The 12,478-nt window shown below is 50.6% G+C and overlaps 1 protein-coding gene across 8 annotated transcripts in view; it reads left to right on the plus strand.

The window, feature by feature from the left end:
- col7a1 (collagen, type VII, alpha 1) overlaps window positions 1-12,478 on the plus strand; it is a 72,112-nt gene that overhangs the window by 45,465 nt on the left and 14,169 nt on the right. For 4 of the 8 annotated variants that reach the window (XR_015939700.1, XR_015939699.1, XM_088637226.1 and 1 more), the window contains exons 73-92: window positions 46-81; window positions 609-644; window positions 1,065-1,169; window positions 1,386-1,451; window positions 1,658-1,693; window positions 1,857-1,892; window positions 2,306-2,353; window positions 2,462-2,497; window positions 2,633-2,755; window positions 3,353-3,562; window positions 7,397-7,432; window positions 7,957-8,001; window positions 8,791-8,862; window positions 9,185-9,229; window positions 9,320-9,391; window positions 9,561-9,605; window positions 10,383-10,418; window positions 11,207-11,242; window positions 11,729-11,773; window positions 12,193-12,225. Coding sequence is in view for 4 of the 8 variants with exons in the window: in XM_088637226.1 (XP_088493352.1) it covers window positions 46-81; window positions 609-644; window positions 1,065-1,169; window positions 1,386-1,451; window positions 1,658-1,693; window positions 1,857-1,892; window positions 2,306-2,353; window positions 2,462-2,497; window positions 2,633-2,755; window positions 3,353-3,562; window positions 7,397-7,432; window positions 7,957-8,001; window positions 8,791-8,862; window positions 9,185-9,229; window positions 9,320-9,391; window positions 9,561-9,605; window positions 10,383-10,418; window positions 11,207-11,242; window positions 11,729-11,773; window positions 12,193-12,225 (1,197 nt within the window). In the remaining 4 variants the exon portion in view is untranslated. The other 4 variants (XR_015939701.1, XM_088637225.1, XR_015939702.1 and 1 more) reach the window with 4 other exon arrangements.

A 12,478-nucleotide genomic window follows, 5' to 3' on the forward strand; every position in this document is an offset into this window, starting at 1 on the left:
GGCTGCGTGTTGTTTGTCCTGTGTAACACGTGTGTCTGTGTGCAGGGCGAGGACGGCACTCCTGGGGAAGATGGAAGGAAGGTTAGTGCTTCTCCAGAGGTTTACTGGACTGAGGGTGAAACACGTTCTTTTTTAATCATTCCATCTCTTTAAACTATAGCTAAATAAGCCCTGTGTTGTGCTCTGTGCCCTGATGCAGTGTCTAGGCCCTGTGTTGCGCTCCGTGCCCTGATGCAGTGTCTGAGCCCTGTGTTGCGCTCTGTGCCCTGATGCAGTGTCTGGGCCCTGTGTTGTGCTCTGGGCCCTGACGCAGTGTCTGGGCCCTGTGTTGCGCTCTGTGCCCTGAAGCAGTGTCTGAGCCCTGTGTTGTGCGCTGGGCCCTGACGCAGTGTCTGGGCCCTGTGTTGTGCTCTGGGCCCTGACGCAGTGTCTGAGCCCTGTGTTGCGCTCTGTGCCCTGATGCAGTGTCTGAGCCCTGTGTTGCGCTCTGTGCCCTGAAGCAGTGTCTGGGCCCTGTGTTGTGCTCTGGGCCCTGACGCAGTGTCTGGGCCCTGTGTTGCGCTCTGTGCCCTGAAGCAGTGTCTGAACCCTGTGTTGTGTCTTTTCAGGGTGATAAAGGGGAGGCAGGAAGCCCTGGGAGAGATGTGAGTGTTATCCGGTGACAGACTGCCCTCTCCCTCCATTTCTCTTTCTCAGCACTGTGGTCAGTCTCTCCTCCACTCCTGATCTTGGTCACTTTATTCCTCACGCATGTCTTCTCTCTCTGCTTAAGAATGATTCATTCTCCCTCTGCCTTTATCAGATGGTCTTCCTTTCTCTTTACTACTTTGCTGTTTTGCTCTTTTCCTTTCTGCAGATTATAATCCCTGTGCTACCCACTCTCTCCCATCTCTCTCTCTTCCATCATGTCTCTCTCTCTGTTTCTTTCTCCACTCTTTCCTGTCTCTCTCCACTCTTTCTCCACTCCCTCCTGTCCTGTCTCTCTCCCCTCCCCTCTCTCCGCTCTCTCCTGTCTCTCCTCTCTCTCTCAGGTGTGCAGGCTGTGATCAGTGTCTTTGTTTCAGGGTCGGGACGGGGTGAAAGGAGAAAGGGGGGAGGTGGGGCCTGCAGGTCCTCCGGGCTCCTCTGGTCTCCCTGGAGTCCCTGGCAATCCTGGACCTCCCGGACAGGTAAGTCTCTGCTCTCTGCCCATCGTCCCTGTGCCTCAAGTCTCTCTGTCCATCTCTTCCTGCCTGCTGCCCCGCAAATCTCTCTCCTTACTTGTCTGTTTCTTCTCTCTCTCCCTGCCCCTTTTTGTCTCCTAATTGAGTGAGAGATCTAAGCGCAGTTAACGAGCCTGTCTGTGAAGGTGTCACTGTTGTCCTTTCCTCTGTCTCCCCCTGTAGACAGTCTATGTGAAAGGAGGGGAATCCACATCTATCCCAGGACCTCAGGGTCCTCCTGGCACTCCGGTGAGTCACCCAAAAAACTGTTGGCTCTCTGCAGCCCTTCATGAGGTTGCTGGATCAGATCCTTCGATCGATTAGACACGGAGAACGCGGACAAGCAAGGTGGACCGCACTGCTTTGCCTTCCTTGCTGTTTCCCTCCATCTCTTTCTCTGGCTCTGTCCTGAGCCTGTGTCTCATCCACTGTCCTCTTCTCTCTCCGTCCTGCAGGGAATCCCAGGAGTTCCTGGCACTGCCGGTCCCAGAGTAAGTCTGTGCCTGTGGGCACCCGCCTGTCACACGTTGAGTCCATTTCTCGGCAGTGCCTGCCTGTGACTGTGCTTCTCATGCAAGAGGAATGTTGGTTCAGTACATGTCCAGTGACGGCGCTGTGGCCAGGCCTGGCTGACGGGTGTCTCTGTGTTTTCAGGGTGAAAAGGGAGCCCCAGGTCCCAAGGGAGACGCGGTGAGTGTCTGTCCATCTGTCAGTCCTTTCTTAGCTCTTGACACTAGTCCCTACCTCTGCCATAGAGCTCCCAGCAGATACGGCTCTTCAAAGGCCTGGTCCGTGGTCAAGCAGGTGGGCAGTTTGCCTTTGAGCCCCCAGAGACAGTGCGTTGTGGTGTGTGTGGTGTGTGTGGTGTGTGGTGTCTCTGCCTGTGCCAGCTGCGGGGGGTGAGCCTCACACCTGCAGCAAGACAGATCTAATTTACTGTCTTGAACCTGTGCAATGAAATGCTTATTGCATGTATGCTTCAATACAAAAACATTAAAGGAATCACCAAAAACATAAACAACTGTGCCCCGTGTGCGCTGCGGTCTGTCGGCGAGGCCAGCGCTGCGGTCTTTGCTCACTGTCTGGATGCTTGTGCTCTGCAGGGGGACCCCGGTGAGGATGGGACACCTGGCCGGCCTGGGACACCAGTGGTAAGAGGAAATCCCTGATGCAGGGAAAACGGAAGGGGTGGGTGATTAAACAGACAGCATTGTCTTTTGTCAGTTTTCTGAGTCGGTTTTATTTCTGTTTTATTTCAGGATGTCAAAAAAGCCCTGTCTGAATATGGAATTGAGGTAGGTTCCTCTGTTTTAGGAGTTCCTGAAATAACTCTGTGGATCCAGAAGCCCCCAGACCGGCTTGCTAACCCAGCTGCTCTGCCACCATCTGTGTTAAAGCTGGCGTCTGTGATGGATTCTCCTTCATTCCAGATCCTGCATCTGAAGCTGGTGGTGGACGAGAAGGAGAAGTGGGAAGAGAGGGTGAAGGAAGCGGAGAAGGGGGCGAAGGGGGAGAAGGGCAACACAGGAGACAGAGGTCCTCCTGGGCCACAGGTTAGAGATGCGCCGATGCTCCGGCCGTGGTCAGTCCTCAGTGGTCCAGGTGCGTCCTCGAGCTGCTGACTGCAGGTCTCTACTCGTCGTCACTGCATTCCGATCCGTTCCGATCCCGCTGCAGTGCCAGGCAGACGGAGCCGGGTGTGCTCTGTGAGCGCCTCCTCTCCTGGACCTGCCCGACCCGTCCAGTCACAGCAGCGGACACTCGGATACGCGGACACTGCAGTAATGGTTCTGCACAGTCTCTCTCTCTGCCCTGCCAGTACAGTGTGCTCAAGAGCCCTGCAGCTGGTAAAACTCCTTTACTAGTCTTCTGTGAATGAATATACTGTATATAGAAAACTGCATACTGTCCAGCGCCTTCAGTGCAGGAGTGTTTTAGGGGCCAGATGAACTGGACTGATGGTTCTGTCTGTTGGAGATCAGGCTGGGCCAGACTGAGTGGTACTGATCCGATAGTCAGAGAGGTCAGGTGGAGATCAGGCTGGGCTGGACTGAGTGGTACTGATCAGGCAGGGCCGGGCTGAGTGGTACTGATCCACTGGTCAGAGAGGCCAGGTGGAGATCAGACCAGGCTTGCTGTCTGTGTTTCAGGGTCCTCGCGGTGACTTGGGAGAAAGAGGCCAGAAAGGGGAGGCAGGTGAGGCCGGGCCGGCTGGGCCACAGGGACCCCCAGGTCGTGCTATTGGGGAGCGTGGCCCAGAGGGGCCCCCAGGACAGGCAGGGGAGCCAGGCAAGCCAGGCATCCCTGGGGTCCCAGGACGGGCAGGGGAGCTGGGCGAGGCGGGGCGACCAGGCGACAAGGTGAGAGGGGAGCTGCTCTCCTCCTCTAAGTCTCCTGCTAACTTCAGCTCCTTTATATCCCCGAGATCTTCATTATTTTCTGAGTGACTTGGTAAAGCCTGCAGTTCTTTATTTTCTACTACACATTTGTCCCTTTCTTCTGGGACTTTTTAATTTCTTCTGTCCTGCCGTCTGTCCTGCTTGTCTCCTCTCTCCCTCCTCTCTTGTTCCCCTTTTCTCTCTCCTCTCTGTCATCTGTTATCTGGTGTTTTTTGTTTGTCTGCCTCCTCTGTCTCAGTGCTGAGTGTGTATCCTCTCAGCTCTGTGTGTCTGTTCTCTCAGTCCTGTGTGTGTGTATTCTCTCAGTGCTGTGTGTGTATCCTCACAGTTCTGTGTGTAGATCCTTACAGCTCTGTGTGTGTGTATTCTCTCAGTGCTGTTTGTGTACCTCACAGCTCTCTGTGTGTGTGTGTACCTCACAGTTCTCTCTGTGTGTGTTCTCTCAGTGCTGAGTGTGTATCCTCACAGCTCTGTGTGTGTGTTCTCTCAGTGCTGTGTTGTGTATCCTCACAGCTCTGTGTGTGTGTGTTCTCTCAGTGCTGTGTGTGTATCCTCACAGCTCTGTGTGTGTGTTTTCTCTCAGTGCTGTGTGTGTACCTCACAGTTCTCTCTGTGTGTGTTCTCTCAGTGCTGTGTGTGTATCATCACAGCTCTGTTTGTGTGTTCTCTCAGTGCTGTGTGTGTATCCTCACAGCTCTGTGTGTGTGTTATTTCAGTGCTGTGCGTTTACCTCACAGCTCTGTGTGTGTGTGTGTGTGTTCTCTCAGTGCTGTGTGTGTATCCTCACAGCTCTGTGTGTGTTCTCTCAGTACTGTGTGTGTATCCTCACAGCTCTGTGTGTGTGTTCTCTCAGTACTGTGTGCGTATCATCACAGCTCTGTGTGTGTGTGTTCTCTCAGTGCTGTGTGTGTATCCTCACAGCTCTGTGTGTGTGTTATTTCAGTGCTGTGCGTTTACCTCACAGCTCTGTGTGTGTGTGTGTGTGTGTGTGTGTGTTCTCTCAGTGCTGTGTGTGTATCATCACAGCTCTGTTTGTGTATTCTCTCAGTGCTGTGTGTGTATCCTCACAGCTCTGTGTGTGTGTGTGTGTGTGTTCTCTCAGTGCTGTGTGTGTATCCTCACAGCTCTGTGTGTGTTCTCTCAGTGCTGTGTGTGTATCCTCACAGCTCTGTGTGTGTTCTCTCAGTACTGTGTGTATCCTCACAGCTCTGTGTGTGTGTGTTCTCTCAGTGCTGTGTGTGTGTATCATCACAGCTCTGTGTGTGTGTGTTCTCTCAGTGCTGTGTGTGTATCCTCACAGCTCTGTGTGTGTTCTCTCAGTACTGTGTGTGTATCCTCACAGCTCTGTGTGTGTGTGTTCTCTCAGTGCTGTGTGCGTATCCTCACAGCTCTGTGTGTGTGTGGTCTCTCAGTGCTGTGTGTGTGTGTCCTCACAGCTCTGTGTGTGTGTGTTCACTCGGTGCTGTGTGCGTATCCTCACAGCTCTGTGTGTGTGTGTTCACTCGGTGCTGTGTGTGTATCCTCACAGCTCTGTGTGTGTGTTCTCTCAGTGCTGTGTGCGTATCCTCACAGCTCTGTGTGTGTGTGTTCTCTCAGTGCTGTGTGTGTGTATCATCACAGCTCTGTGTGTGTGTGTTCACTCGGTGCTGTGTGCGTATCCTCACAGCTCTGTGTGTGTGTTCTCTCAGTGCTGTGTGTGTATCCTCACAGCTCTGTGTGTGTGTGTTCTCTCAGTGCTGTGTGTGTATCCTCACAGCTCTGTGTGTGTGTGTTCTCTCAGTGCTGTGTGTGTACCTCACAGTTCTCTCTGTGTGTGTTCTCTCAGTGCTGTGTGTGTATCATCACAGCTCTGTTTGTGTGTTCTCTCAGTGCTGTGTGTGTATCCTCACAGCTCTGTGTGTGTGTTATTTCAGTGCTGTGCGTTTACTTCACAGCTCTGTGTGTGTGTGTGTGTGTGTGTGTGTGTGTGTGTGTTCTCTCAGTGCTGTGTGTGTATCCTCACAGCTCTGTGTGTGTTCTCTCAGTACTGTGTGTGTATCCTCACAGCTCTGTGTGTGTGTTCTCTCAGTACTGTGTGCGTATCATCACAGCTCTGTGTGTGTGTGTTCTCTCAGTGCTGTGTGTGTATCCTCACAGCTCTGTGTGTGTGTTATTTCAGTGCTGTGCGTTTACCTCACAGCTCTGTGTGTGTGTGTGTGTGTGTGTGTGTGTGTGTGTTCTCTCAGTGCTGTGTGTGTATCATCACAGCTCTGTTTGTGTATTCTCTCAGTGCTGTGTGTGTATCCTCACAGCTCTGTGTGTGTGTGTGTGTGTGTGTTCTCTCAGTGCTGTGTGTGTATCCTCACAGCTCTGTGTGTGTTCTCTCAGTGCTGTGTGTGTATCCTCACAGCTCTGTGTGTGTTCTCTCAGTACTGTGTGTATCCTCACAGCTCTGTGTGTGTGTGTTCTCTCAGTGCTGTGTGTGTGTATCATCACAGCTCTGTGTGTGTGTGTTCTCTCAGTGCTGTGTGTGTATCCTCACAGCTCTGTGTGTGTTCTCTCAGTACTGTGTGTGTATCCTCACAGCTCTGTGTGTGTGTTCTCTCAGTGCTGTGTGCGTATCCTCACAGCTCTGTGTGTGTGTGGTCTCTCAGTGCTGTGTGTGTGTGTCCTCACAGCTCTGTGTGTGTGTGTTCACTCGGTGCTGTGTGCGTATCCTCACAGCTCTGTGTGTGTGTGTTCACTCGGTGCTGTGTGTGTATCCTCACAGCTCTGTGTGTGTGTTCTCTCAGTGCTGTGTGCGTATCCTCACAGCTCTGTGTGTGTGTGTTCTCTCAGTGCTGTGTGTGTGTATCATCACAGCTCTGTGTGTGTGTGTTCACTCGGTGCTGTGTGCGTATCCTCACAGCTCTGTGTGTGTGTTCTCTCAGTGCTGTGTGTGTATCCTCACAGCTCTGTGTGTGTGTGTTCTCTCAGTGCTGTGTGTGTATCCTCACGGTGCTGTGTGTGTGTGTTTTCTCAGTGCTGAGTGTGTATCCTCACAGCTCTGTGTGTGTGTGTGTGTGTGTGTGTGTCCTCACAGCTCTGTGTGTGTGTGTTTTCTCAGTGCTGTGTGTGTGTATCCTCACAGCTCTGTGTGTGTGTGTGTGTGTGTGTGTGTGTGTGTGTGTGTGTGTGTGTGTGTGTCCTCACAGCTCTGTGTGTGTGTGTTCACTCGGTGCTGTGTGTGTATCCTCACAGCTCTGTGTGTGTGTTCTCTCAGTGCTGTGTGCGTATCCTCACAGCTCTGTGTGTGTGTGTTCTCTCAGTGCTGTGTGTGTGTATCATCACAGCTCTGTGTGTGTGTGTTCACTCGGTGCTGTGTGCGTATCCTCACAGCTCTGTGTGTGTGTTCTCTCAGTGCTGTGTGTGTATCCTCACAGCTCTGTGTGTGTGTGTTCTCTCAGTGCTGTGTGTGTATCCTCACGGTGCTGTGTGTGTGTGTTTTCTCAGTGCTGAGTGTGTATCCTCACAGCTCTGTGTGTGTGTGTGTGTGTGTGTGTGTGTGTGTGTGTGTGTGTCCTCACAGCTCTGTGTGTGTGTGTTTTCTCAGTGCTGTGTGTGTGTATCCTCACAGCTCTGTGTGTGTGTGTGTGTGTGTGTCCTCACAGCTCTGTGTGTGTGTGTTCACTCGGTGCTGTGTGTGTATCCTCACAGCTCTGTGTGTGTGTGTTCTCTCAGTACTGTGTGTGTATCCTCACAGCTCTGTGTGTGTGTTCTCTCAGTGCTGTGTGTGTATCCTCACGGTGCTGTGTGTTTGTCTATGTGTGTTTTTAGGGGGAGCGTGGAGAGAAAGGGGAGAAAGGCAGTGGGGTGAGTACAGCTGCTTCACTTCTGACTGCCTGGACTGAGCCACTGCGCACTCACACCCCAGGCAGCCTGAGAGGAGACACTACACCTGTAACTGTCCCACACAGGATAGCTTGTACCTATAACTATCCCAGACAGGAGACATGATGCACTCTGCTATACTAGGTATACTCTGATATACTAAGCACAATGGAATGTCATTAGGCACAGTTAAATTGCATTAGACAAATGGCACATTAGAGAGGGCTATACTGATCATGGGAGACAGAGTTGGACACATCACCAGTAGGGACATTATGAGCAATTTCATGTGGCACTCTACACATTCTACCTCAGTTTTCAAAAACAAGTTTTGTCTGAAATTTGGGAGATTTTATGTAGAATTTCCTGTACTGTACTTTTACAAACACCGGAATGATGAAGGTGGCTCCTGGGACTAAGACAGCTATACAAACTCCTGCTTGTGCTGTCTGTCGTCATACTTCTATGTTTGGAAATGCAGGACTTGATTACTTTCTGTGTTGCAGGGAAAAGATGGCCAGGCTGGGCCCCCTGGCCTCCCAGGACCCAAGGTGAGACCCCTCTGCACCCTAAACACCTTTTCTGTCCAGCAGTCTGAGCCTGTCCTCTGCCTGTTATACTTTCTCTCCTCAGAGAGCCTGTCGTGCACCTTTTCATCATCATATTGAATAGGTGCTCTGGTCTGCAAACAGTAAAGCGAGAATCTCCATCCTGGTGACCGGCACTTGTAGAGATAGCAGTCGACATTGTGAAATGTAGAAGAGTAAGTTGCGCTGTGCAGCTACAGCTCTGTGACACAGCCAGGGGAATCCAGTGTGTCTAACGGTGCCTCAGGAGAATTTGTGTCTAAAAATTGAAAAAGACAACAAATTGAGTTTTCTGTTAGTGAAAGGGGCCTTGTTACAATGGGAACAGACAATATGAATATGCAACCCACAACACATTGCACAATTCCCTAGTTTGGGGAAATCGCTCATCTGAAAGTTGTTCTGTGACAGCATCATTTTAGAAAACGGAAACACCACTTAATGTAGACCTTTTCTGTCTTCTCTGTCTGGTCGCTTCCTTGCATGAGGGGCTGAGCTGCTGGAGACAGAAGTCAAACCTGAGTTTTATCACAGCTGGCACCTGTAGGACGCAGTGGTCCTCATGTCACACACATCCCTCTGCGGTGGTTCTACAAAATATACATGCTGTGACTTACAGTGTATAACTGATGTCTTGAGACATGAGTTACACAAAGCTGTCAGTGCCCATTGGTTTGACTGATCAGAGTTCTGCTGTAAAAATGTAGGCAAGGGAGCTGAAAGCAGTTGTCCTCTCTGCCTGTTGTGTTCCAGGGGGATCCTGTGGATATGTCAGGTGCAGGGCTCCCAGGAGAGAGGGGGCTACCTGGACTGCCTGGACAGAAGGTGAGAGTCATTCACTGGGCTTAGGACAGGGGCAGGAGGGGCAGTTCTTGGATGGACTGTTGTGAGGGTGTTGCTTTCAGACAGTTGTAGTTTGAACATTCAATGACCAATGCAAAAGGTTTTTCATGACCCAGTTATTGTTATTATTAGCAGTAGGTAGAGTATTATCAGCAGTAACAGTGGCAGTAGTGTGATCAGTAAGAGAAGCAGTTACAGTTTTATAATACCAGGAATGGTGGCAGGAGCAGTATGAGTGATGATTGCAATGGTGTTATCAGTGTGTGTGATATGTGCCTCACGCAGTGTCTCTGGTCTCCTGCAGGGGGAGCCAGGGCTCCAGGGACCAGCAGGCTCCAAAGGAGACAAGGTGAGTGGTCCTATCTCTGCCCTCGGGTATTTACACTCACACTGAGATGTGCAGATGTGTGCTCATGCAGTGCTCATGTTTGTCCTGTAGGGGGCAGAAGGATCACGTGGGGATAAGGGCGAGAGAGGTGACCAGGGTGAGAAGGGACGAGATGGGTTTTCGGTAAGCTTGTTGCCCCTGACCTATGCTAACAGGCTGGTCTGGGTGATTAATATGAATGAACATAGAATTGAATGGATTGTGATTTTGTTTATAGTAAATCTGGTGTATACTCATTGTCTTCAACTAACAGGATGAAGTGTAAAATTTAAAAATATCTGATTATTTTCAGGGGTCTCCTGGTGAACCAGGGCAGCCTGGACCTGATGGGAAGCCAGTGAGTAGGGGACAAGCTGGGGTCAGAATTTGGGTGCAGGTTACATGGTCAAGTGGGGAAGCTGCTGCTGTGGGGAAGGGTGACAACGAGGGGGGGAGATTGGAAATGAGGGGTGTGGTTAAATGAAAGGGTGGGATTAGAACACTAGGAACCAATGGGGTGGCTGTAGAATGGGTGAGTGGAGCTAGTAATGGAAAAATGGAACCTCAATGGTTGTGTTCTCCTTAGTGGGAGGGGATGACTTGGGGGTACTTGAGGGTGGTGGTAGAATTGATGAGAGGAGCAAGACCGACAGAGGGAATTGGGGGAAATTTCACTCTCTATTTGCCAAAACTGGTAAAACTGCTGCAGGATTAGATTTTAGAATTAGGGGAGACTCTCCAATGGGGTAGAGCGGTGGGCAGGTGAGACTCTTGACTCTCTCCAGGGGGGGGGGTGTAGGTGGAGACTCTCTCCAGTGGGGGGGAGGGAATGTTTCTGAGTCTTCAGGACAGGGGTGGACGGAGGTCCGGGGGGCAGGATGAGGGCTCAGGCAGTCCTCCTCTAACACTCTCTCATTGCCTCACGTCCAGGGCTGGCAGGGGGAGATCGGACCCCAGGGCCGCCCAGTGAGTAACAGTAGGCGCGCTGGGCCTGTGCCTGGGTCTGTTTGCAAGCGCACTGGTGCGCGGGGCTGCTCGGTCTCTGTAGCACGGTCCGCACTGCTTCTGTCCGCAGCCTGTGCTCCTGCTAGCGCTGTCTGACCCTGTGGCTGCACTCTCTCCCTCTCTCTCGCAGGGCCTGCCTGGGTTCCCCGGAGTGCTGGGCAGACCGGTAGGTGCTCAGTGCTGTTTGTGAAGCATCACACTGCAGACAGAGGCTGCAGCCTTGGTCTCTGTGTCTTATTTAACCTCTCAGCAGGTTATTCATTTATTTTGAAAAAATCACATTATTTCTAAATAAAACTTTCAGATATTTGTGTAAAATAATTATTAATCTGATTAATGGTTTCTTTAAGAAGTAGGTATCCTTAATTGATGATCAAGTTTAATAGTGTAAATAAGCAGCAGGTTGTATCAAACACCAGCAGTGGGTTAGATTGGCAGGTCTGGCACTAGACTCCCTCTGGTGTCGAGAGGACAGGGACACATGACCGAGACCAGAGCTGCAAGACTGTTTTTCTCAGTGGCAGAACATCTTTCTAAATCGAACCCTGCACCGGCTCCACCTTGCATGCTGCACCTGAGCCATGCAAGCTCATCTGAGAGACGCCGCCCTGCTGAATCATCCAGTCCTGCCTGTGAGCTCTCTGCACATGCATCAGCACCGTTATTAACAATTGCAAGTGTGTTGCTATAGTGTAAGTAGCATACAGAGTGCTACTTGAAATAGCCTGCCAACACTGTGCACCACAGATGTCTGTGTAACAGTGTGTATGTGTCAGTGGATAGCGTGTATGCAGTGTCAATGTGTACATGTGTGTGTGCCAGTGGGACGGTGTGAACGTGTCAGTGTGAGTGTGCATGCGATGTCAGTGTGAATGTGTAAGTGTGTCAGTATCACTGTGCTCTGTTGACACTTCTTCACTGCTGGACTGAGATTAACTTGGATCTGTTTTGTAGGGAAACCCGGGAGAACCAGGAACTCGAGGACCCCCAGTGAGTAGATTACACGGTCTCTGCAGCACCTGCCAGCAGCACTGAATGGCTACAAAGATCAGCATTTCTGCCCACTGCCCACTTAATACCATCAGGGGGATCAGAGCTGCCCACTGTCCTGTTTATACCATGAATATTGTCACTCTGACAAAGTGTTTTACATTACATATATATTCCACTGGTTTCCACTCAATTTGAGCTGTTAATAGCTTCATTAAATCAATCAGTGACTTAAATTGTCCTGAATTCCCTGATTCTGGATCAGGAGCCTCTTGGCTCCCTGTAGCTCCTGCAGGGCTGGGTCTTTCCAGCGCCAGGAGAGAGCGCAATCCACTGAGCTGCTTGATGGCAGTTTGTCTGTATTGCCCACTTCTTTACACTGCTCCAGCTCCAGTGGTGAATGTTGGTGAACAGCTGTGGAGTAGTGGACTGTGAACAGGTGGGACAGTGTCTCCCAGCTGATACAGATTCTGTTTGTCTCTGCAGGGTCCTGCTGGCCCCAGCGGTCCACAGGGGCCCCCTGGACTAAAGGTTGGTTTGCTTTTTCTTCTTGTTGATCCTGAGCTTCTAGCCAAACAGGAAGAACAGGAATGACAATCAGTTTATTGGTAATACTTTTCAGTGTTATTATCCCTCTGCTCAACAGACTCATTCAGCTTAGATTCTACTAGTGCCAGCAGTACTGTATAGAGTAGTGTGCTTTGCTGCACAATAGCAATGTGTAGTTTACAACCATGAGCTGTAGTGTGTTATTCTGTACAGTGCTGCACTGTGCTGTCTTCTACAGTGCTGTAGTCTGCTGACCTGTATGTTAGTAGAATGTCCTGAGCTATGGTGTGCTGTCCTTTACACTAGTGCACTAGAGTACTTCAGTTTGCTTGTCGTGTGCTGCTTAAGACATCTGGCATCTGTGCTTATTTACTATAATTCTGCCTGTCCTCTGTCTGCAGGGTAACCAGGGTGAGCCAGGCATTGGGATTCAGGTAAGGCCTATAGGAATGAAATGTTCTGTTCCAGTAAGACCAGTAATATTCTACACACCTCTACCCGCAGCATACAGTAGTTCAGATACTGGGATCCAGTATCCTCTCTAATTATGTCATTCTTGTTATGGTTAGTGGTGACATTTTGTTTAACAGTCGTAGATACCACTTAGATAGAAATCTGTTTTGAACTTACAAGTATGTAAAATGAATTTAGGCCAAACAGGTTTGTAAGTGGTGCTGTATCTGACTG

Source organism: Lepisosteus platostomus, chromosome 6 (genome assembly GCF_059453375.1).
Source record: "Lepisosteus platostomus isolate fLepPlt1 chromosome 6, fLepPlt1.hap1, whole genome shotgun sequence".
NCBI lineage: Eukaryota > Metazoa > Chordata > Actinopteri > Semionotiformes > Lepisosteidae > Lepisosteus > Lepisosteus platostomus.